The sequence below is a fragment of the Lampetra fluviatilis genome, chromosome 37, assembly GCF_964198595.1.
Source record: "Lampetra fluviatilis chromosome 37, kcLamFluv1.1, whole genome shotgun sequence".
Classification (NCBI taxonomy): Eukaryota; Metazoa; Chordata; class Hyperoartia; order Petromyzontiformes; family Petromyzontidae; genus Lampetra; species Lampetra fluviatilis.
Window position 1 is genome coordinate 6014055 of NC_136311.1, and position 26738 is coordinate 6040792.

Sequence of the window (26738 nt, forward strand, 5' to 3'; positions counted from 1 at the left end):
TTTCTTAAAATGTTTGCATCCTTTATTTTTTAGAAGGTATTCAATGAAAAATGCATTCATACAATAACTCGTGCACAGAGGTCAGCGCATACCACCAGCATTTGCCAAAAAACAAACATAATTTATCTTGCAAAACATTGACCTTAAAATTTAAAATGACAAAATAAATAACTACTGTAATGCACTACAGAAAATAAATGTATCGACGCTACAACATTTTAAATAGTGGTTACGTTCGACAACTTAACAGAACTGAAATAACAACGGTACTGATACTCAACCAAACAAGCCAAGTGCTCAACGCCAACATCTTTAAATACGTGCCCCTGAATGCTCGAGTACAGTAAGCAAACTTAAAACAACTCTGCAAGTAGGGCCCTCCCGATGTGTTTTCGGGCTGTCCTGTACCGCATGTTGTTTCGCCATGATCTCAGAGTTTCGCATCACGTGCCAGGAGCTTCTTCAGCAACTGAAATCTTCAGTCATGCCCCCCCCCCTCTTCCACTGCTGGATGAAGAACCAAAGCCATGGTCAACTCTCGCCGCATTAAGAAGCTCCCAGCACGTGAAGCGATATGTCACACGAAACGCGGTAGAACCCGAAAACACGTCGGAAATATACAGCACAACCGTAATAAACCTACGTAGTAGACTCTGAAAGTAATAACTGCATCTATTTAAGAGTCTAAAGCCACGCAGTGGCATCAATTAATATGCAAGCTGTATTGCTCAACACCATCGTACGTGAACAAAAATTAATAGCAATCAATTTCAAAGCAGTCTTGTTCAATATTCTTGCCGTTACATAAAAAATATAACCATGGCTGCTGTATGTATGAGCACATACATACATATGTATACATGTCAAGAAGAACTTGGGCTCTGTGTCACTCGACACCCTGGACACCCTTGCAAACGAGATGTTCCATCTCCCGGGATTGTCCAGGTAAAAACACTCAATGACATAAAAACTTTGCAGGAAGTTGAAGGTCCTTTCAAATATCCATTCCACGTTGTAGTTGGATGGCATCGCCCCTTCCAATCCACACCGCACTCTCGATAATTACCACCACTTCAACGACCAGGCAGCGACTCCTGCGAATACTGAACACGACCCTGATGTTTCATCGCAAGAGAAGTTTCCCACTTAATGAGTCAGGATTTATTTTGCGAGTGTAAAAATCCATACCGGAGTTTGGATGTTCAGCCCAAAGAATTCCCCTTGAACTACATATTTCACAATCAATACATTGCAAAGAGGGGGCGCGGGAGGTGGGGAGCAGTTGCAAAGAACCCCCGCAAATCCGAGTTCGATTCCTGGCCATGGCTAATATAAGTGGCGAGTGATATCCCAATCAGTCCTTTCACCTGCCCCCGCCCCGCCTTCACCAACTAGCATTGACCAGCGTGGGGAAATAAGATTTTTTTAAAACCTCGTGACTGACACTGCAAGGGGAAGTATTGATCCAGCAGTGGATGGACAAACGGCTGTAACACACTCAAGTGTAGAATTCAATAAACCTGACTGGCGCTGAAAACTTTTCAATAAAGAGTTCCATACACATCTAAGTACTTCTGTTGTCACTGTTACTCTACCACAGGGATGGTATATGACAAGGCCTACCACTTTAAAACATCCTGCAAACGAAATGTTTTCATTACTGCAAGCATCTTAGCTGCACTAATCGGGTGCTAGAGGGGAAATATGTTCGACCTGGCAACACTTTGTTTGTAATGATAACAAACTCGGTATCTTCTGCCACTGCAATTGGCCTCTTTAGTCCATGAGCCCTGACCAGATATTTCACCTGTTGGTGCCACCAAATGCAACATAACTTCAGTGAATTCCAATTGACTCATTTGGCCAATAACTACCATTTGAAATGAGTTGGTTATGAAAAAAAATCACACTTATTCGCCGTATAAATAAATCGGTACAACTAAAGATGCGCTTACCTTAGGTGATACCAAATTTTAGTCTGGCCAATGGACCTGCGTTAATCTAATCGGCAGGTGCCGTGTGGTGTGTCTGGCCAGTGAGGAAGAATAGCCCACAATACCCTCGTGAGGGGCTCTCGGGATATTCTCGGAGGGGAGGCCGTTCTGCCCAGCAGCGGCGTGAGCAGGCAATTGCAGCGCTGCACCTTTACACAACTTACTGACAAAAGCCAACGGGGACCCCATTTCACATAGCACACCCTCGCGTGTGGTGGGACACAGTGCGAGGACTCCCACCTCTTGTTGAGATATCCTGGCCATCACGGGAAGGAGGCCATAATAGCCTCTTTAGACGTGCCAATTCTCCGAGCGGACGAGCCAAAAAAATTTCACCGTTGACGGAAATGGCCTCCTCCACCAGAGAGGTGGCGGCAGTAGCAGCCGCAGCCACCGCTACTCCTCTTCCTCCTCCTCATCTTCCTCCTCGTCGTATTCGGCGGCCGCCATCTGGATGAGCACGGCCTTGGGCGTGTTTTCGAAGAGCGCGGCGCGGTTCTGCCGCTCGCCCTTCTTCACCCAGTGGCCGTAGATGCGGAAGGCGGCGCCGTCGATGAGACGCCGCACGGCCCGCAGCGCGTACGGGTCGCGCAGCAAGATCTCCGTGGTGACGGGGCGCACGCGCCGGTAGTGGTAGTACATGCGCACCGACGCCAGCACCGTCAGCATGATGGTCTGCGTGTGCATGCGTGTGTGTTGAAGAGGGCGGTGGTGTAAGGGTTAGCGTATATCGCACGGTGGCACGCGCAGTCAACGTCGGTGATGGCTATCTGGACTGGTCCTGGAACTCTAAAACTAAACTTTTTTTTCTTACCAGGTAAGGCCCACTGAGCCCTAAGAAGTGGCTTATTGTGTGGGAATTTATAGCAAATACTCAAAACGCACGTTTCTAAATGTGGAGAGAAAAACCGGAGGACCCGGAGAAAAATCTACTTCGTTGAGCTAGCGTTTGTGGCTTCTGAAAAAGAGCGATACAGCTCGATGGGCCTTATCTGGTCAAATAAAAAAAATAGATTCTAGTTTAGATTTTAGTTCAGCCGACGGTGGCGCGCGCACCTTGAACTTGCGGTAGGGGCTGAAGTGGCGGACCTCCTCCACGTCGTACTGCTGGAAGAAGGGGTGCGCCAGGGCCTGCTCCGCCGTGAAGCGCTTCTCTGGCTCCACTACGAGGAGGCGCGAGATCTGACGTCGCGCATCGCCACGGAAACAACAGTGGCAAGTGGTCGAGTCGTACGCGCGCACGTTGTACTTTTGCGCCGTACGTCGCCACCTGCGCTAATCGGAGGTGCGGCGGAAGGGCAACAAACTAAACACACAAAGCAGTTCTAAAGCTGAGTTTGCAAGCTAGATTTACAAGTGCGTAGCTTCAAATGGCTTCCCAATTTCACAATGTCGATGTAATTTCTTTAATAATGTAATTCCAGTAATACCGCAATTTACGTCTCCCCCTTTTACGTCGTTTAGAAAATACGTCGTCGCGTAATTCACACCACTACCCAATTTGCACCGCCTCAACCCCACACTCACATCGCCGACAGCATCATCGTCAGAGGTCGCAACCGGGTACCCGATACCCGTACCCTACCCGATACCCGGCTACCCGTACCCTGCCGGGTACAGGTACGGGTACCCGTTTGTGACCCTGGTGCGGCCGGGTACGGGTACGGGTAGGCCGTGAGTCACTGGTGAGTAACCGTTTGTCACTCATTTCGGGTAGGGTACGGGTAGGGAACGGGTACCCATTTGCGACCCTGGTGCGGCCGGGTACGGGTACGGGTAAGGAATCAAAACCCGTTTGCGACCTCTGATCATCGTCCGTCCTTTCTCGTATCCGTCGCCTCTCAGCCTCCGCCTCCAGCTACGACCCTGTAAATTGCTTTGATTGACCTCGTTTCGATATTCGTTGTCGCACCCTTTGAGGAACGCATCCCCAACAAAAAAGGATGTCACTGTATTACCATCATCATTATCATCGAGCGAGATCAATCCACTGCTGGATGAAGGCCTCCCCCCAAAGCTGTCTCTCCACCTGGAACATTTTGCAATGTAATAATCCACCGAGCGCCAGCACACCAGAGACCACTTTCTTTGTCTTTGAGACGACTCAAAAGAAAGCTGTCTCTGGTGTGAACCAATCAGTTTCAAAGACAATGCAGATATTATCAGAGTATGTTTTTTGTTTGCATTTTGACCACAAGTATTGTGGTTAATGCAGACATGATTCCTTGTAAAAGGTTTCAGTTTGGTGTTTTAACAACTTAACACCTGTTTTGTTGCCAGAAAAAAGGGGAAAAACCTATCATCATAATTAAAATGGTTGCAAATTTAATTAATTGAAAAACGAATGTCCCCCTAATGACAAATAAATGCCCACGTCGGGGTCCCTTCCACCCCCCCCACACCCGGTTAAACTAAATTGCATTCCGAGACATTTGTTACATTATGGGAACAATATAAAAGCGAGTTATTTATTTATTAGAATATTTCACCTGCAATATCCCTTGAGATGGAGCATCTCATTAGCGAGAATGCCCAGAATGTCAACCGACGCAACGCTTGGCACAACAACAACAAAAACGAAAACAGCGTTCATCACAATCAGCGCGTCCAGGTGAGTGGCTTCTGCGCATCGAATGCGGCAAAACGCCGTCTCTCCATGCAGGTCTGTCGAGCCACACGAAAACCCAGCAGAATCGACAACCGTCGACGCCATCCTCGAATCCGAGGGAAAGGAGACGGGATATGATGGGAGCGACGCAAGACACCAGCTGTTGTTGGATCGTACTCGACACCACGCACCCACGTACCAGGTCCTTGACGGTGTCAGACCGATCCTCCCACTCGGGCGTGCTGAAGTCGTACTTGCCGTCCATGATGAGACGCAGCATGGTCATCTGCTTGCGATGCCAGAAGGGCGGGGAGCCAGCCAGCAGCGTGTACATGACCACGCCGCACGCCCACCTGCCAGGTGGCGCCACACGCCATGAAACACGATGGTCAAATAATCCCCCCAACCCCCCCCCCCCCCACAACAAGACACACGGCATGGCGGTGGTTACTGGCCCCTCATCCAGCAGTGAATTCTGTCAATCGATCGCGATTCATGACGCGGCGTAATTCAGCAAAAAGCTGAAATGGAAGCGCGAATGGCAGAGGTCGCAATCGGGTACCCGATACCCATACCCTACCCGATACCGGTACCCTACCTGATACCCGGCTACCCATACCCGGCCGGGTACGGGTACCCGTTTGCGACCCTGGTGCGGCCGGGTACGGGTACGGGTAAGGAATCAAAACCCGTTTGCGACCTCTGGCGAATGGGCACTGAATTTTTTTTACTTAAATTAATCTGAACAGAAGAGAAAATACATTATTTTAGTCTGGTCTGAAAATCACAGACTGTCACACCGCTGACCCGAGTGGACAGACCGCTCCAGCGTGGACAAAAAGGGCTGTCCGTGTACATTATCATAGGCGAGCTCTTAAGACGATCGTGCTTACAGGTCGACCTCCTTGCCGTAGCCGGGGTGAGATTCATCCATGGAGCATTTGAGCAGCTCGGGAGAGAGGTAGCCGGGTGTCCCGCACAACTCTGCAGACACAAGCGGCATCGCCCACAAGTAAGTCTCAAATACGCCAAGTCTCAGCTCCCAAGGACTGTGCAAGTGTGCGCGGCTGCGCCTTCCAGCTCTCCCCCGGTGATTTCAGGTTGCACCGCGTGTTGTCCGACGTTTCGTTCCACGTGCTGTGGGAGCTTTTTTCAGGAACTGAGAGAAACGACGGATATGTATGTGTGTTGAACTTCTTTCGCACCGTACGTAGCCAACCGTGCTAATCAGAGGTGCGGGGGGGGGGAAGGACAATAAACCTAAACACAAAGAGTTCTACAGAAATTAGTTTTCAATCTACCATCGCAAAGGGTACAGGTGCAGCGCTGCAATGTCCTGCTCACGCCACTGCTTGCGAATAAGGTCTCCCCAACTGGAGGTCGTTCGTCACCACAGCCTGCACCATTGACAAAGTGTTTGGCCTCATCATCCACAGTACAGAACAACACGTGGTACAACCCACATGTGTGTCCCTCTCCTCTTATTTCCCAACCCCCCCCCCCCCCCCCAAAATATAAAAACCGACGCTCTCACTCGTAATCCCGACGTGCGGTGCGTGTGGGACAGCGAGCACCAATCTCCTCCCCGTCTTTTGCCCCAGGAGTACCGAGTTCGGGAGTGAGGTTCCGGAGTTTCCGTACCCCCAATCCCCACGTCGCGGTTTGTGCTCTGTACCGGGGCTCCTAGTCCCGTGGGAAACCTCGGCTACCTCGCAAGCGCTCGCCGGGCCGCAGCTGGATGGAGAAGCCAAAGTCGGAGAGGCGGATGTTCATGTTGTCGTCCAGGAGGATGTTCTCCGGCTTGAGGTCGCGATGCACGATGTTCTTGGCGTGCAGGAAGTGGACCACCTCAAAGATGGAGCGCATGATGTTCCTGAGGCAAACGGCGGAGCGCACGGACACGCGGTTAGCGTTGGGAGATGCGATATTTAGGGATCAAGGGTACGGCACACGTGCAGGTTGACACTAAAATACCAGAGTACTCTAAAAAAAAAAACATTTCTCTACTGCGGTGGACCACTGCCTGAACGTCACCTATCATAGATGTATATATGTTTCCTGTTCGGGCAGTGCTGTTGATGACGTGTGTTGGGTTTTGTAATTTGTACGTATGCCCTACTGCCAATGAATAATTAGGAAATAAATGTTCAGAAAAATAATCAACGTCTTGAGAAAAACGTCCTTTATTCAATAGCAGATCACTAATATGAGCCAAGAATGCCTGTGTGTAACGCGCGTGACATCACTCCACGTCGACCAGCCCCCCTCATTAATAATCATGAACAGGTGGGGTCCTCCACATAGACCCCCCCCCACCCTCATTAATTATCATGAACGGGTGACGTCACTCCACATGAAGAAGGTGGAGCAGAAACGAAATTTGTTTACGCGAATTAGCTTTCATTTTGACCTTTCTTGATAAAAGTAAAGCTAATAAAGAAATCATTAATATATGTCACGCTCACTCCGTAACGCTGTCATTAATAATCATGAGCGGTTGACGTCACTCCACATGGGGGGGGGGGGGGGGCGCCTCCTCACCGAGAACTTAACCCTCATTAAAAAGCCAGAACCCTCATGCCACGCGAGCTCTGTAACACTATTGAGACGTAGAGGGAAAAAGGGCGTCATAATGAACATGGGATATAACCGTGAAAGTCTGTGTTACCGGCCTTACAAATGGCACACCAATGGATGCACTGGATATGATTTTACCGTCTGCTTTTCGCTTGAATGTCAGATTTACTGCAATACACCCATCCTTGGACGGGCTATTGGCTAGTGTTAAAATAATAATAAACATTTTACAGAGTGGCCTTCATGCAAAGACACCTCAGAGCGCTTTACACGAGACAAAATACCAGGTTAGAGGCCTGGTGCAGTGGTTAGCGCGCTTCGCGATAAACCAGGCGTGACACGTTCCAACCAAGTTTTCTATGGTGCAACCCATTTATATCGCTGGGTTGACAGGAGCTGGGGGATTTAATAAAATCGCGAACCGATTCAACTCCCGTGCCGGGAGATGGAGTCGAACCAGTGACCTCTGGAACGCAAGTCCAATGCGTTCACAGTTATCACCCGGAGTTCTGACAGGAATATCCACGACACGCCCCACAGTGGCCATTACGCGGCCGCAGTCGACTGTGCACGTAAAATGACAGGGGCGGAACGCCGTGCGTATTCTTGTAACGATTGAAAAAAAATTAACCCGTAAAAACAACGTTTTTCACTATAAATCCTTTATATGCGTGGCATCTGTTTAATTTTATTACTCATTTCTGTTTTTCTTGAGTAAGAGTTTCATTTTTATCACATTGGTATTTTCAATTAAATATGAAAAAAAAAATTCCTAAAAAGTAGAACATTTTGGAAAAATGTTTTCACGAAAATAAATTGTCACGCACAACGAGTCTGTGTGCAAAATGTCAGCTCGATTGGATCACGGGAAGTGGGTTAAAAAACGACCGAAAGATTTGCACGGTCGTAAGCGCGCAAGCAAGCAAGTGAACTTAATATAAAGGATTTAAAAACGTAAAACAGAGGCGGGATGCGCCACTTACCTGGTGTCCTTTTCACTCAACGCCACTTTCTCTGTCAGGTAGTCAAACAGCTCTCCTCTCTTCATCCTGCACGTGCACACATTGTTTGCAACACGGAACACACGTGCCCATGAGCACGCCATGTATGTTGAACTTCTACCGCAACGTACGTAGCCAAACGTGCTAATCGGAGGTGCGGGGGAAGAACAAACTAAACAAGAAATGCAGTTCTAAAGAAATTAGCTTTTAATCGAGATGATTTAAAAGTGAATAGCTCTAGTGGCTTCCTAATATCGGAAGGAAGAGTATTCGAGATGGCCACAAAAGCGCATCTGAACTCGCGCGATGCGGTAACTATCTTCGTATCATGTCTAGCCAAAAGTCGCTGCGAGGATGACCGGAGTTCGTGTGATGGTTTATGTTCCTTGACGAGATCAGCAAAGTATTGTGGTTCATTTGTGGCAAGCACTTTGTGCGATGTGGGGGGGTTGGGGCCATGATATTTCTTGTAAACATGATCCAATGTGTTCGGCATCATGTAGGAGGAAACCAGAGCAGCTGGTGAAAACCCTCACAGATGAGACGGGGTAACAGTCAATGCTCTGCACAGATGGATTCGTGATGCAATTGGTGTACTGCCATCTCACAGCTCCCTTGCACCCCAAGCAAAACACATCTGGCATTTCCTGGCAATCTCCCAGAGCATGCAATGAGGTTTAATACTGACCGTGCCAAGAAGTCAGAGCTCCGACCTCACTTAGGATTGATTTGGCCCAGCAAGGCTGCTTTAGCAACATATGCCTTTTTTCCACTGCACGTCTGAGCCGTGCTGGTGCCATGGCGAGCGAGTATGGTGCATCTCGGCAAGATTCCGGTTGTTTTTCCACTTCAGAAGCCAAACCGGGCAGCTGAGGTCACGCTCAACGAATGAGTCGCGACGTAATGTAGACGTTGTGTCCTTGCAGTGCCGTGACGTCTAATGACGTCACACCGGTCACAACCGTGTCACACATAACAACGGAAATAATAAACTACCACCTCTAGCCCCACTTGGCTCCGAACCAGATTCAGATGTCTCGTGAGGTGAGCAATTCAGTGTTGGGTCCAATTTCGGCTCGGCAAATAGCCAGACGGTGTACCGCGAATGCCCCCGCGCTGGCCAAGCTCGGATGTGCCAGTGGAAAAGAGGTATTCAGCAGATTCACGTTCGGGGGGGGAGCATTGAACAACGTGTAGAGAGTGCAGCGAGGTGAGCGGTGACCTCTGCGTCACTCTAAACTAAACTAATTTTTATTTTACCAGATATAGCCCACTGAGCGATACAGCTCTTTTTCACAAGCGACCTGGCCACAAATGATAGCTCAACGAAGTGGCTGATCGTGTGGAAATGTATAGCAGCCAAATACTCTAAACGCGTGATGTTGATTCTAAATTTGGAGGGAAAAGCCAGAGGAGCCGGAGAAAAATCAACGCGACCACCGGGAGAACACGCAAACTAAAAATACAGGCGAAATAATAAAAAGAACAGAGCTGTCGGAAAGACAGCATCAAGGATTCTGTCACCCGAGGACGGCTGCTTGCGTTGTGGCCAAAACGTCGTGAGAATTTCATTATGTTTTATTTGTATTATTTTATTATTTCCCTTCTACGTGACTTTACCGAAAGAACCAAGAATATGAATCCCTGCAGTCACGAAAGCTTTAAATTTAAATAACACAGGCGTCAGTGTCGGGATCAAACACACGACCTCCTCCATACTAGGCGAGGTAGTTAACATCTGGCCACAGCGGAGCCCCTATGTGTTCATATTCTTAGGTTTTTTCGGTAAAGTCATGTAGCTAAAAAAAATTTAATTTATAAAAGTAAAATAAAAAATAAAATAAAAATCACGACGTTTCGGAGGCAACACAAGCTTCCGTCTTCAGGTGGAACAGTCACAGTACGATAGCTGTATCAAGTGAGAGAAATTACAAGAAAAACCGTATTTTTATATATATTGGTTGAGGGTGGGAGGAGCCAAGGTAGGCCCTGAATATTATTTTTGTGAGGTTCGGTGCGGCTGAAGCACGCTGTTAGGAATGAGCCTTTGTTGTCTAAACTAGGTGCAGATGATGTAAAGGTGCGTGTAAAAAGGACTAAGGAAAAAACCTAAGAATATGAATCCTTGCAGTCACGAAAGCTTCAAATCTAGAACCCCTATGTGTTGTAAAAGATGATTCAAATGTCACTCACAGGTCAAACACCAGGAAGAAGAAGGTGCTGGACTCGTAGGCGTCTATGAGGGTAACTGCAAAAGAGCGAGGAAGGAGTGTCACAGGAGGCAGCATACTTCACCATTTAGGGTCAACAGAATCTCAAGGCAGTTGTCAATAACACCACCATGAACAGGAACATGTCTCTTCTTGGTTCTTTCGGTGAAGTCACGTAGAAGGGAAATAATAAAATAATTAAAATAAAACATAATAAAATAATTGTCACGACGTTTCGGCCACAACGCAAGCAGCCGTCCTCAGGTGAAGAACAGGTCTGTCGGAAAGACAGCGTCTGAATGAACACCATGTAATGGCTGGCACCACCAGGCTGGTGGTGTTCATTCAGATGGTGTCTTTCCGACAGACCTGTTCTTCACCTGAGGACGGCTGCTTGCGTTGTGGCCGAAACGTCGTGACAATTATTTTATTATGTTTTATTTTTATTATTTTATTATTTCCCTTCTACGTGACTTTACCGAAAGAACCAAGAAGATGAATCCCTGCAGTCACGAAAGCTTTAAATCGAAAAGGAACATATCTCTTTAAGTAAAGTACTGGAGATAACGGTGCAGGAAAATGACCCTTCATCGTACCAGAGAGATAGGGAGAGGTCAGATTGATTTGAGTGAATAATAGTTGGGGATTCTACTGCACAGCATGGGGCCCCGATATAAATTATATTTAATAATGTGTCTAGATGAACAGTCTCAACGCGTGTGACGGCATGGCGTGTCGCCACTGTGATCCGGCAGTTAGAATCCCAGGTTCGAATGCAAGGGGGTTGAGCGCTGCCATTCAAAGAAAACAAAAATGCACATTGTGGTGAATGCAGCAACTGTGATTAAAGCAGGTGCTGAAGTTGAGGCATCGATGGCCTCCATTTCAGTCACCAAAGACTCCATGACAACAACAACAACAACAAAACCCTCTCAAATCGATGTGTCTGAATTCCACCTCTGAGAATTGACGATATGGGTTTGACACTTTCTCTCTCTCCGTAGCAAGGTGGATGGTCAGGTGCTGCCTCCTAGTGTCGCCAAGAGAACAAATGTAGCAATTTCCGAAGCGATTCCGTTGTTTTGTACCTCCTGCCACTGTAATTCGTATGTATGTTGAACTTCTTTCGCACAGTACGTAGCCAACCGTGCTAATCGGAGGTTCTGGGAAGTACAACAAACTAGCACAGGGACATATACTGCTCTACAGCAGTTCCGAATGGATTCTTCAAACAGGACATGACCTCCAGAACATCTATTCTTATTACCCACATTTTCGAGTTACTATCGGCATAGACTCGCCTGCATTCATGCTATATTTTTGCATTGTATCCCTTCTAGAAGATCATTAGAATTCATGTCACTCACTCGCACGGTTGTGATTCTCTACTGCATATGCATGAGATGGCTGAACCAGATTCATCACTCAAAGCCAAGAAAAACTTGAAAACTTGTCACTTGGTCTCCTAGAACAACGTTTAAAGCCACCGATCTTGAAAAAAGTGGCCTTACCTTCCGACTAATTAATATCAAGGGTCTGGCATTGAAAACAAAAACTGCTGTTTTTATCCAAGCCAGTTTTTCTCTTAAGACTTTTTTTCTACAACTTAGAATCGTCGCTATAGCAACCGCACATTCCGCATCTATCCGTGGTCACTTTGTATGTATGTTGTTGAACTTCTTTTGCACCATACATAGCCAACCATCGCGTTCCCTCAGCCACTCATTCAAGGTCCAATGAAGGAGCTACCTGGCTTTTTCTTGTCTTGAAGATGCTCGACCATTTTAGAACTACACCTGGAACGAGTGGCTACCTCCTCTATAAGTGGTGAAATAAGGAGTCAGATAATTACAGCAGGGGCCAAGTATGATCCATAGATTACATCACATTGCATTGTAAATCACGGATCTCTCTCTGGGTGTGTGGGTCTCTATGCAGGGATATAGGTATTTTACACGAGTCTCTGGGTGTCTTTGTAAGTCTGTATGGGGTCAGTGCGAGTTTGCGTGTCCAATGCGAGTCAATGGGTCTCTCCCGTCAGTCTAAGGGTCACTATATAACTCTATAGGGCTCCATATGAGTCTACGCGAGTCTCCGTCTTAAGTGGGGAACTAAGGAGTTAATTGTGACCTCAGCGAAGTACAATCTACCACTCTCACCACCAACCAATCACTCTTGTGCAGGAATCTGTTTGGTAACCCAAGACACCACCGAATGGCTTTACAATTTCAATGCACAAAACGTGTTTGTTGCTTTTAATATCCCTATACAAAGTATTAAAACAAAATAATCCACGTTGGAGGATTTCAAACAGGCAGGCACAATCTGCCCTTTTCTCTTGAGTACGGTACACAAAGTCTAAATTACTTAGCCGAGCTAAACATGTTTTTAACGGGTTTGCACTGTCGATGATGAACAGGTAAAGGTGCACCTCTGGAATTCCCTGCTCATGCCACTGATGGCAGAGGGGCCTCCACTAGAGAGAGCTCGATACAGCCTCTCGACGAGTTATTTGGCCTACTCTTCCACGCTTGCCAGACGTCTTGAAAAAAGTGGAAGTGCCCCCACTTCATCCATAATGCAAGCAAGCTGCCCATCGACTGTGATGATTTACAGGATGGGGGCTCATTCTCTTTGGTTTATTCGGTAAAGTCACGTAGGTAAAAAATAAAAAAATGAAAACAACTAAATTCAATCATGACGTTTCGGGCGCAACACAAGCGTCTGTCATCAGGTGGGAAAGCATGGCCTGCTGCTGATGCAGACTGTTTTAAAAACAGTATTTGCAGGCACGAAAGGTTCAAATCTAGAAGGATGGGGCTGTAAATGTCACATTGCTGGGATGATGGGCCTCATGCGTCAGCCGACTATTTTTAAGCGGCTCGAACTTTGAATGATCCTCAGATTGCCACATGTACGTGGAATTGAATCCACGTAGATGTGGCAACGCGATGGCACGGGTCTCGCTCTCAAAGAAGGGGCACCCTCAGAATCGCTACATTTTTCCAACGCCATGTATTCACTCCAATTATGTCATCGTAATCCGTATCACAGATGCGTGTGTTTTTTAACAACGTATCAGTATCCCTCAGGGGAGCGGAGTGGCGGCGCAGTGGTTAGTGCCGCTGTGACCTCGGCAACGTACAATATGCAGGAACATTTATTTACCCAGGAAAGTCTCAAGAGTCTGAAGATACATTTTCAGAAGTGTCCTGCTAACTTTCACTGTCGGCGGAATATGTTTCCACGTATTTTTACAACTGCGCAATTTGCTTATCATTTTGTTAAATTTGGTTAAAGTTTTGCTCGCTAAATTTCCGGCTGCGGCTAACATCAGTGGTGACTGGCATCTGAGTCGATCCTGGCCCTCCCACTTCACCAACCCGCACTGACCAGAGTGGAGAAGTATAGTCAAACAACCCCCATGACCGACATGGCCTGGGGAGGCCCTTCATCCAGCAGAGGATTTTAAATGGCCTTTTAAAATTGATATCATTGTTTTACAGTATCTCTCCATTGCTCGCATTCAGAAAAGCATACTATTTAAGGTGGACAGCTGAGCTGTTAGACTGCCACCGGATGAACATAGCACTGTGTGAATTTGCATAATTGGCAGCAACTTGAGAGTGGCGTGGAAAAGTAACGGAGGACAGAGGCAATGTAAGGCAAACCAAAGCAAATCAAATCGCCCCGAGTGAGCCCCATGCGTCGTAAGGTTGGGCTGCGAAAGCGGCCATGTAATGGCAGCACAGCAATAGATTGAATCCATCTGTGCAGAGGTTTGAGTGTTGTCCCCTCATATTTGTGGTGGGATTTATCCCGGGTGCTCGTTTCCTCCGGCCTGCTGAACACTCATTAAATGGCACTTGGGCTGAACATCTACTTCATGATGGTACTGCAGAAATAATTGATATGATTAGTCAGAGTCGTATTTAAGTCAATAATACAGAAATTAAGTTTGCATAATCCAATATATAAAAAAATAAATCTGTTGCAGGTTCAGTTACTGTTGACGAAAGGTCTTCTGCGTAATATCCACGCTTTCCTGGATAAATAAAAGGGCATTATTAATTATTAGCTTGGAGTGGTTGTTTGTGGCGTGGTAATACAAGTACTGTATTAGTGTGAAATGTGAGCTTGCGTGTACTCTTCTATGAGCGTACACATTCATATGACCCTGTCTATACCCGCAGCTGAGCAAACAAACGCGGACGAGCACATCAGCTCCTCACATTGACAACAAAGCTCATCATCATCATCATCATTCTCCAAGGTCAATCCACTGCTGGATGAAGACCTCCACGAGCCTGTGCCATCTCTTGCAATCCTGCAATGTGACAATCTGCCTAGCACTTGCACACGAGTTGATTTCATCGCTCCATCTCCTGGCTAGGCATCTTATCGAATCAGTTCCGTTCCTTGGCTACCACTGCGTCATTATTCCTGACCAATGGCAGTCATCCTCAAGGCCATATAATCATAATTATTATTATTTGGGCTTGGGGAATGGGACAAAATGTTCAATCGAGAACTCAGAGGAGCAGAGCTCAAAGTTCCTCATATGCCGGCTTGAAGGGGTGAGAGCCTGGACAGGTGAGAGCGTCGATGGGTAAGAACCTAACAGGTGAGAACCTGAATGGGTGAGTCTGAACAGATGAGAGCCTGAACAGGTGAGGGCCTGAATGGGTGAGAGCCTTGAGCTGCCACTTGAAGGTGGATGATGCTCGGATGCTTCGACTGCGCAGCAGGAGAGAGTCCCAGACGGCTGGGGTGGCTACGGAGATACGCCGATCAGCCATATCCTGTACCGGTTGAACGATGTCCTTAACCTGTTCTCTAATCCCTGTGCTACTCCTACTGTGCCTCAGTGTAATTCCAAGCGTGCGTGTCTCCACGCTTCTTTGCACACCTTTCAGCTTTTGTTCCGTTTTTTTGTGAATATGGAACGGGCGACGACCTCTGCACAACCAGTGCAGTGTGCTAAGCATTACACCACGGCAGAATCCCTGAGTAAGGATAATAAACGGAAAATAGCCACTGTGATTTATTAATACAGTGCTTGCAAAGGACATCCGAGGGTAAGCGACGCTGCCCGTCTATTTATTTATTTATTTATTTATTTCAGGCCCGTTGCATAACAATAGTCCGCGGGAAAGTATTCGCTCGCGAGTACAAATTTTGGATGTTTCATTGTCCATGGCTGAGTAGCGTACTGTAGCTGAGACTTCCATGCTCGTGCTAGGTCACAAGCAGTTTTGCAACTTATATAATACGCTTACCACGAAATATATAAATAGCCGATGGCACTTTTAGAATTCGCTCCAGGGTTTTGAGTGACAACACCACGGCGTTGAACGCAAAGTTTCGGCTGTGGATTTGATCTCCCGGAAGAGTTTTATTGTGGTTCTTTTTTTTTCAGGTATGTGCTGATGCATTTTAGAATCAGAATCTTTATTCATCCTGGAGAAATCTGACTAGCTATAAAGTTATTTATCACAGATGTCCAGTCGGGGCGGGTCAGAAAGTGAATCATCCGCTACGATTATAATTAGATGCAAATGTAAATGTATTTCATGCCGTGGTTATCAAATCATAAATCTATGTCATGATATCTGTACTGGATCTGGGTCTTTCCCCCACCGTTCACCATTAAACCCGCCATTGACCAGCTTGGTGAAGTATGGTCAACAAACCCTCATGAACGACAAAAATGGTCCGATAAAGGGTTGGAAATTATTGCCATTATTATTATGACAGGAATGGAACTTATCCAAGGACATCCGCCGGGGAGATGGAGTGATGAAATCAGCTTGTGTGCACAGGTGCGAGGTGGATAATTACATTGCATGATCGAGATTTTTATATGGCTGATGATGACGAAGATTATTCAATTAGGATTATTTCCTAATTGTGTCCGCCTGTCATGGACAAATAGCTAGTAGGTGTCCACTGCACATTTTATCATTTGTTTCCACTTTCCTCTGTCTTGTGCCAGTGTGCTCAAGTAGTGCCACATCTTTCTGGAACAAATCTGTCGTCGTCAAGCAATTCTCTGTTAGGTTTTCCTATATTTCCGGTTCCTTCCAATTTTTCCAAACAACATACTTTTAATTCTCCTGTAGTTGTCCATCCTACACGTGTGTCCAAATAGCGCCAGTTTCCTTATCATCACTGCCTGCATCATCAGGTCTTCCTCTATGTGCAACCTTTTTCTTACTTCTACGTTGGTCACTCTTTGGGTCCAACTTAGATGCAGTTATCTTTCTGCCCGCTAATCTTGCAACGGTTACCCCCTTGGACGTTTTTGGTGACGGTGTGAGATTTTGAGGCTTGAAGGTTCGGTGGGAACTCACTGATGTGGGGGTGTCCCGAGACCGCCTTGAGGATGTCCACCTCCTTCACGGTGGAGCTGTAGATGTCCTCCAGCTCCTCCTCGCTCAGGCGCTCGGGCGTGATGTCTATGATCTTCACGGCGAAGTCCTGCCCCGTGCGCTTGTGCACGCATCTCCGCACCACGCTGCTCACGCCACTGCACCGCACGGACACCGTGAGAACGATGAGAAGCAGTTCGTAACCACGACGCGAATAATCAAATCGGTAAATAATGACAAAATTCATAACAGAAAGTTAGCGCGAGTCGCAAAATAATTGTTATGACTAGCGGCCCATCATCCTTTGAGCGTGACCGTCCCTCCCTTTCTCCCTCATTCCATCCAGCGAGCAAAACCTTTTTCGAATATAGTATGATATGATAGCACTGCTGCTCCACAGTGGTGCAGACAAAAATAAAAACACAAATTACAGCCCTTTCAATCCACTCCTGGATGAAGGCTTCCCCACACTGTCGGCATCCATTAAATTCTTACAAAGCCACAATCCCATCTCACACCTGCACAGGAGCTGATCTCTCACCACTCCGTCTCCGTGATGGTTGTCCTCGTGGGTGTTCCTTTATAATAATCTGTCACCAGTCTAGTCCATCGGCAATCATCCCTTCTCGTGTTCTAAAACGTGTCTCTGCATTAAGAATAACCAGTCAGGTGGCTCAGTGGTAGTGTGGCTCACAACCAGGAGGCAACTCCTGAGTGGAAATTGACTCAGCCCATCATCCTTTTGAGGTCATTAAAAGGAGTATCGCTTTGTGGGGAAGTCGACATGGCTTGTCCTATAGAAAGCCTTGCCTCTGTCATAGCAATGTGGAATTTACTGCAACTGGCTGAGGGCTGTCAACAGATGAGCGATGCCTCAATGCTCAATTGAGCAGGAAATCACTTTCACTTAAACTATTGGGAATAGGACTGCATCATAAATGCTCGTGAGCAGAGAAACAAGGGGTTAATTTGGGCAGATTTTGTTATTTATGTGTAAGTGACATTATGTTATCTGTCTCACTCATCTGTTGGACAACCTAACCAAGTTTCCTTCCCAGTAAGGCACTGCATTGGTTTGTTTACAGAACAATGCATCCCGATTAGAAATTGAGATTAGGAACAGCACGCACCAATTTCCAGGCCATTATAGCCACTCGTGCACATAACATGCCTACCTGTGATTAATCAGATGGCAGGATAACCTCACCACCATGTGCTATGGGAGGAAAAAAAAGGCCTTAACAGACTGTTGCGGCAAGTACTGTCAGCGAGCACCGATGAAGGCTGGCATGGCACACGAGGGCAAAACTTTCGATTTAAAGCTTTCGTGACTGCAGGAATTCATATTCTTGGTTCTTTCAGTAAAGTCACGAAACTTTACCGAAAGAACCAAGAAAATGTGGGCAATAATGTTTATAAATTCAGCATAGGGGACCATTTGGCCCGTGGGACCTTGTGTAGGTGGACCTACCTGAACACTCAAAAGCTACGCCACAGATCCCACATCAAGTCACAGCGGAACTCAGCCGGCGAGCAGTGGGCCCAGAACCCTTTGGAGTGCACGAGCCGATTGGTGTCTGTTGTCTCTCCTGTCTAAGAGGCTACCTCGGGCCTAGCTCAGTTATCTCCCCTTGTCCAGCTCACCTGCCGAGGACCTCCTTTGGTTCGTATTTGTCGTTGAAGTCCTGCGCCGCAACCGGCTCTGTGTGATCGCCATCGGGAATGGCGAGGTCACGCGTCATACCTGCACACCGGCGTCTTCGACTTCACCTTGGGAAGGAAACGAGAGGAAGGGGGGGGGGAAACTATTACGCACACACACCACCCTTCTGTCGGTCCGCTGCTGAATGGTGGCATCTACGCACCACGTGGATAGTGAATGAAAACAAATATTCACGAAGACAATCTCACGCAGTTTTAGACGTTTGTAAACTCTCTTCCAGTTCCTCTATATTTAGTTGAGTTGGCAATAAGGTAGTTTTGCAACATGTAAAAAAATCACAAAACGTTTTGGTAGACAAATTTTAGGTACTCGTAGTATTTGAACCGAAAAATGTCACGGGAACATATAAACTGCACTACTGCACAGTATATACTGTATCTCAGAAAAAAATTACTAATATGAGCCAATAATGTGTGTCCCGCGTGTGACGTCAATCCACATGAGGCCCACCCCAACTCATTAATATTCATGAGTGGGTGGATTTTTACACTAACGCAGAGGAAGGTCGAGCTGAATAAAAAAATTGATTACGCAAAGTCGCTTCAAATATGACGTTTCTTTACAGAAAGTAACAGTAAAAAATAAATCTACGCAGCACAGTGCTACATCCGTGCGTGACGTCTCAGCAAAAGATGCCCCCCCCCTTCATTAATATTCATGCTCGCGTGGAAATAACGCACAAGGTCGTGCACTCCACATGCAGCATCCCTCCCCTCATTAATAATCATTAACAGGTGACGTCACTCCACATGCCGCACCCCTCCCCAATAACCATGAGCGGGTGACGTCACTACACATGCCGCACCCCTCCCCAATAACCATTAGCAGGTGACGCCACTCCACATGGGGCAACCCCCCCCCCCCTCATTAATAATCATGAGCTGCACAATTTTTCTATGGGGCCGTCCATAAATGACGTCACGCACCTGGAGGGGTCAGACATTTGTGACGACGTGACGGGGGGCGAGTGAGAAATGTGACGTCACATCAAAATGCGCAACTTTAATTAAATATAGAATTGCTATGACAACACTAATTCTTATAACACTCTTACATCAGAGTGCAGCGACACATTAAATACGCACTACAATGACAATAGTTTAAAGCGATTTGAAGCATGTTTTATTTTCAAAATGGAAATATGGTTTTGGGGGGGGGGCAGAGCTTTGTGACGTCATATTTGAGGGGGGGTCTGACTTTTTGTGACGCCGTGTGACGAGGGGGGGGGTCAAAAATCGTCCAAAATCGCGTGACGTAATTTATGGATGACCCCTATTGAATAGTTCAGATGCAATGCAATTTCAACCCGTCCTTGGACGGGCAAAAAAGTTAGTAATAAATATAATCATGAGCCATGGTTAATATACGGGAATTGGTCAATACAAAAATAGGAACGAGGTGGTTGAAAATAACAGCTGCCACTAAGGAGGCAGTGGGGGGAAATTTTGAATTACCCTGTTAATTTTTACACTAAGTTCAATAGACAGGAATTGTATGCCGTGCATAGTATCGAAAAGTACTGTATACAACTAGAATTCTTTGTAAATCCACTGCTGGATGATAAACACCACTCCACGGCCGTGTCGATCAAGCGAGTAGTACAATATGACGATATCTTCTTGGTTCTTTCGGTAAAGTCCGCAGTAAACATCGTGCTGAAGTATCGTCATATTTCGATTTAAAGCTTTCGTGACTGCAGGGATTCATCTTCTTGGTTCTTTCGGTAAAGTCACGTAGAAGGGAAGTAATAAAATAATAAAAATAAAATATAATAAAATTTTATTATGTTTTATCTTTATTATTTTATTACTATTTATTAATAAAACATAATAAAATTTTATTATGTTTTATTTTTATTATTTTATTACTTCCCTTCTACGTGACTTTACCGAAAGAACCAAGAAGATGAATCCCTGCAGTCACGAAACATAATACAATTTTATTATGTTTTATTTTTATTATTTTATTACTTCCCTTCTACGTGACTTTACCGAAAGAACCAAGAAGATGAATCCCTGCAGTCACGAAAGCTTTAAATCGAAATATGACGATACTTCAGCACGATGTTTACTGCGGGTTGGTGAACGCAGGGCACGCCGAGCAAACGCTTCTGATATCACTCGCCACTGATGTTAGCCGTGACCGGGATATGGAACTCGGGTGGCTGTGTTGATAGCACAGTTGTTTGCTATGTAGCCTGTGCCAATTATACTACACATGCGCACAAACACAAAAATCCCCGTGTAGGATTAACACACTGTTAGCGAGCACCTATGAAGGCCGGAACGGCACACAAGGGGGTGTGGGAGTAGCCAGCCCCACGCCCGGCCGCCTTTGTCTCCCTTATGGCAATGTTTAAAAACCAGACCAGGTACTCAATTGAGGCTAAGTTGACATAGGGGAGAAGGCCGAGGACCGGTTTAGAAAATCGTCACCGGTTTTGGCCGGGAACGGGAATCGAACTCGTGTGCTAACCGCTGCACCACCGCTCCGCACATGTACAAAGATCCCCCGTGTAGCCTCCACACACTGTTGGGGCAAGTGCTGTTCGAGCGAGCACAACAACAGCCCCTTTAAAGTTGCACGTGCATTCAGCACGACCTGCTGCTTGCTTGCTTGCTGCTGCTACTGCTGCTGTTGTTTGTGTGTTCTCCCATCGCTATGGTTTCAAAAAGGGCCGCAACAAAGTGTCAGAGAGAGCAAGTTATGTAATGCACAATGACTTCGTACCTAGGCAACCGTGCCAATCGAATGTGTGCTGGGGAGAAAGACAACAAACCAGAGGTTGCAACCGGGTACCCGATGCCCGTACCCTACCCGATACCCGTACCCGGCCGGGTACGGGGTATCCGTTTGCAACCCTGGTGCGGCCGGGTACGGGTAGGCCGTGAGTCACTGGTGAGTCACCGTTTGTCACTCATTTCCCAACGTCTTGTCTCTTCTCACAATTCAAGTTGCTAGAATCAACCCACCCGCTCCTGCAACATGGCTTCATCCCAGAGGTCGCAATCAGGTACCCGATACCCGTTTGCGACCCTGGTGCGGCCGGGTACGGGTAAGGAATCAAAACCCGTTTGCGACCTCTGCAACAAACCATGTTGAACTTCTTTCGCACCGTACGTAGGCAACCGTGCTAATCGGAGGTATGCGGGGAACAACAAAACTTCAACACAAAGAGCAGTTTCTCAACAGTGTTCAGTCGATCATCGCAAAGGGTAGAGGAGCAGCCCCGCAATTGCCTGCTCATGCCACTGCCGGCGGATAAGGTCTGCCCCCGCACACAACTCGTCACCACGCACCAGCCACAACGTTGGCCTAATCGTCCACACGTCGCTGTTAGATAGAATACGCGCGAGTACTCACTTTACCCTACCACTCGCGGTGATGGTGATGATGGTTTGGGTGGGCAGAGACAGGGAGAGAGGTCTCGGATTCAACTCGGCGAGAAATCGAAATCGAAAGACCTCTTACCACCACAAATCCCCTGTTGGTTCCGCTGAGTATCACACCACGTGGCAGCAAACCCTGCATTGCGTAACACGAAACACGGTAACGTGTATTCGTCTCAAGGGTTACACTGCGATGGATAAATTATTGAACGCGGGGTCCAACGCTGAGCTTCCGCGTGGATTGTGTTGACAGTGAAGAACGTCACACAAGAGGGCAGTGCGGGTACATTCTGTGACTTGCCACGAACTTAATGGCTAAACGTGCGAACGTAATAAGTAATATTTAAAATTACTTTTTTAACAACACGCTTTAATTAAATGTACTAGTAACGGAAGAACTCCACGACTCCAGGAAGTGGCCCCGAGGCTTGCCATAACGTAAGGGACAATTAGACCCAAGCCGAAACATAACATGAAAAAAGAATGTTTAAAAATATGTATTTAAATTTTTAATGATATAATATAGTATTGTCAACAGTATGACATAACTATAGCAAGTTTTCAGTCGATACCACATTGGGAAGTGGGTTAAAATTGAGTTACAAGATTTGAGGATACGACAACAACAACGACAACGCCAACAACGACAACAACAACAACGACAACAACGACGCCAACAACGCCAACGACAACAACGCCAGCAACGACAGCAACAACAACAGAGTTAAATAAAAGCGTGTACTGTAATAATAACGACAACAACAACAACGCCAACAACGACAACAACAGCAACGACAACAACTGAGTTAAATAAAAGCGTGTACAATAATAAACATTCACGCCGCTCACGGCCACCAACACCGGCAGTGACGATAACCGGAGGGCACCGGACCTCCCCTAGGTAGACTCGGCCTCAAACGAGTACCGGCGCGTCCGCAAAACATCGCCCCACTCTTGGGGAGACAAAGGCGGCCGGGCTTAATAGGTGCTCGCTAACAGCACCCCCCACAACAATCTGTCTGTGACAGGCCACACGGGGGATTCATCGTTTGTTTCCATGCAAATCGACTTTGTATTGCGACTATCCAAACGTATAACAATGTAATGGTGTTCAAACACGGATCCTTCATTTAAATACGTTGTGTTTAAAGTATATTGTACTGCACAATGTGAATACATCACGGTATGTGCGATGGAAAAATACTGTAGTGCCATGCAAACTGCACCTACGTACGGTGCGAAAGAAGTTCAGCGTACAGTACATAATGAAAACCGACTGTACAACGCATACAGATGGCGAGGAGACAGTGCAAGCAGGCTTCAGCATCATCACAATACCATTGCAATTGTACCCAAAGCACACGACTGGCTACACTTAGCGCCTCTTAAACATCTAAAATAATACAATCGGACTCACCTCGAGAAGAATCAGCCCGTGTCGGATTTGGCGAACAAAGATTAAGAACCTGCTTCTCTCTTGCCCGCAACAACAACAACCACCACCACAACAACACAGACACAGAGAGAGATTCCACACGGATCTCGTTCTATGCGAATCTCTCTCCTCTCCCTCATTCAATGCCGGCTACACTCCCCCAACAATCCCCCTCGCACGCAGTCGTCCTTCACACAGCCCGCCCAGCCCCCACCTCCTCATCCCTCACTCCACCCACACCCCCTCACTCCTGCCCCCCACACTCCTCCTCCCTAACTCCTCCTTCTTCCCCCACCCACCCCCCTCACTCCTGCCCCCCTCCTCTTCACTCCTCCTCCCTAACTCCTTCTTCCCCCACCCACCCCCCTCACTCCTCCCCCACCCCCCTCACTCCTGCCCCCCTCCTCCTCCTTCCCCACCCACCCCACCCCTCCTTCTTCCCCCACCCCCCACTCCTCCTCCTTCCCCACCCACTCCACCCCTCCTCCTTCCCCCACCCACCCCCTCACTCCACCCACCCCCTCACTACTCCCCCCCTCCTCCTCACTCTTCCTCCTTCCCCACCCACCCCACCCCTCCCCCTCCCATTTCCCCCACTCCTCTTCCTTCCCCACCCACTCACCCTTTCCCCCACCCACCACCTTACTCCACCCACCCCCTCACTCCTTCCCCCACCTCACTCCTCCCCCCTCCTCCTTCCCCCACCCACCCCTCACTCCTCCCTAACTCCTCCTCCTTCCCCAGCCACCCTCTCACTCCCCTTCCCCCTCCTCCTCCCCCCGCAATGGAGGCTCCGTGCGTCACAGAGCACGATGATGATGATGGTGGTGGATAGGGGGGTGGTGGTGGATGGGGGGGTGGAAGTCTCCGTCGAGAAGACGAGAAACGCGATCCGCTGCTTATTTTGGGCTGCCCACTCAGTTCGTGCCTCTGGTTCTGCCCGAGTTGAGGAGCTCTGTGCCCGCCCTCTCTCACAGCTACAAATGCTGATAAACTGAACAGAGAGAAACAATTAATATTACAAATATTACATAGAAAACGTAGGGGGGACATAGACATGGAGTAGGGAGAGGGGGGTAGAGAGAGGGGGGGGGGGTAAGGAGTGCAGAGCGTGAAATCTTTCATTTAAAAGGGGGTTAACATAAAGCAAAACATAAAAAACGAAATGATGAACGAAGCAAAGTGCCGACTACACCGAGCATCTTCTTGTTTCCTCTGATTGTAAAAGAAGAGAGATATAGCAAGATGCCAGGATGTGTGTGTGTGTACCTGTGCTTTGATGTTGGCACAGTTGGGGGGAGGCACAGGTGGTGCATCTGGCAGTCATCTCAGTCAGTCAACCCATGGCACCACCAGGGTCTGACCCCGTGCCCTCCTGCCAGCGGGCGTTTGACGCTTCACGTGGCCTTAAAATGCACCTAGCCTGGCACGAGCGTCATGCAGACGTCATCGCCACTTGCTGGTGGTTGTTGTGGTTTTGTGGAGTGCTTCGTGTGCGCTGTGCTACGAACCCGGAGACTCGAGTTCGATTCCCGTTCACGGCCACCAAAACCAGTGACGAATTATCTGAACCGGTCCTGGCCCCCCTCACTCCCTAGGTCAACTCAGCCTTAAATGAGTACTTGGTGCGATGTGTAAACATCGCCGCTAGGGAGACAAAGGCGGCCGAGCGTGGTGCTGGCCACCCACCCCCTCGTGTGCCGTACCGGCCTTCATAGGTGCTACTCGCTAACAGCACTTGCCCCCTCCAACAGACTGCTAAAGGTTTATGCGATAAGAGGGAAATTTGTCTTTGATGTTGTTTCGCCAATGCGCCACTCTCCATGGTACACGCACGACCCGCATTTTCCAATGCCGGGCATGATGCCGAAGGTAAAGGGGCGGACCCTGCAATTGCTGGCTCACGCCACTGCTGGCAGAAGGGCCTCCACTGGAAACAGCTGTATTCAAATACCCTCTCGAGCGTATTTGGCCTGATCTTCCACACTAGGCCAGACACATCCGCAGGCTATTTTTCGCGTGCCAACGTCGAAACTAGCGACATGGGAAAATCTATACACCGAGATATGAACCCCTGATCAACACTGGGGCGAAATTCCATCAACCCAATCGATTTACAGTTAGGGCTTTAATTTTGTGATGTGGTCAATCCACTGCTGGATGAGGGCCTCCCCGCGTTTTATGGTCCGTGACGGGTACTTTGACTATACTTCACCATACTCTTAGTTCTTTCGGTAAAGTCACGTAGGTAAAAAATGAAATTAAAATTAATAAAAAATCACGACGTTTCGGAGGCAACACAAGTCTCCGTCATCAGGTGGGACCGTCACAGCTGTGCAAATCTGGCTGTGACGGTCCCACCTGATGACGGAGACCGAAAGAACTAAGAGTATGAATCCTTGCAGTCACGAAAGCTTCAAATCTAGAATTATACTTCACCACTCTGGTCAGTACGGGTTGAAGGTCGATTTCGCCGCACAGCACTCTATGGATGGACACGTGACAGTCCCTTTAGTGAAGCCACTGCTGGATGAGGACCTCCTCCCCTTACGCCTGTGGGGGTCGTGGAGTGTCATTCGACTCGACGACACCACGCCCATGGTCAGCGTGGGTTTAGGTGAAGTGATCATTAAAAAAGGACCTCAATTACTCCTTACGAACGTCACTGCAAGCTAAAAAAAAGGTCAATGTATTATTAGACGCGCGAGTGTACGCAATGTTCACGTTACATGCGGGCACGGGATCCTACGAGTGACCATGAGTAATGACTGCTGTACAAGGCCACTTCAGTTTGTACCACCGGCTTGAGAACGTACAGTATCATAATCTTAGAACAGCTATTCCTTGTGTAATGAGAGATGCAGAGGTCAAGCTGTTTTCTTGATTTTTGTTAATGCCGTGCTGTGATGGTTGGCACGCTGGACTGGCAAATCCAGAGGTTCCCAGTATCGATTGGCACCTCCGGTTACCTCATTCATGTATACATTTCCCGGTGCGGCAGTTGCAATGACGTGTCTGTTTCTCAAATAACCCCCTCCCCCTCAGGGTTGCCACCCTTCCCAGAGACCAAACCCAGCCGTATATTTCAGTCAACCAAGTTCTATCAAAACCCATTGTTCGAAACTGAATTCAATTCCTGAAGGTCTCCCAGCACGTGGAGCGAAATGTTAGACATCACGTGGCATGGCCCGAAAAACACACCGGACAGAATTGGCCAAGTAATTTGTGAAGCAACGGTGGCTTAAAATATGGACTGCAATTTACAAAGGCATTACATCAGCCCCTGTGGGACTGTGTAAATTCATCCTTTGTATTCATGAAACAGCCGCAGAGCTAAAAACGGTAACCCCTCCGAATGTTGTCCCTCGTGCACCCCATGTGACGCGCGACTTGGAGTATGCTTTCAGGTCGTGTCCGATGATAAGAGGAT

The 26738-nt window shown here is 47.6% G+C and overlaps 1 protein-coding gene across 1 annotated transcript; it reads right to left on the reverse strand.

Annotated features, from left to right (window-relative positions):
- PHKG1 (phosphorylase kinase catalytic subunit gamma 1) lies at nt 1-23498 on the reverse strand. The gene is made up of 10 exons (XM_078873702.1): nt 23291-23498; nt 18406-18531; nt 16744-16919; nt 10374-10428; nt 8163-8228; nt 6312-6475; nt 5496-5586; nt 4802-4955; nt 3051-3176; nt 1-2669 (listed from the first exon to the last, which is right to left on the reverse strand). Exons 2-10 carry the CDS (start codon nt 18501-18503, stop codon nt 2391-2393), a joined length of 1209 nt encoding a protein of 402 aa, XP_078729828.1. The 5' UTR covers nt 18504-18531; nt 23291-23498; the 3' UTR covers nt 1-2390.
- Nucleotides 23499-26738: the final 3240 nt, after the last annotated feature.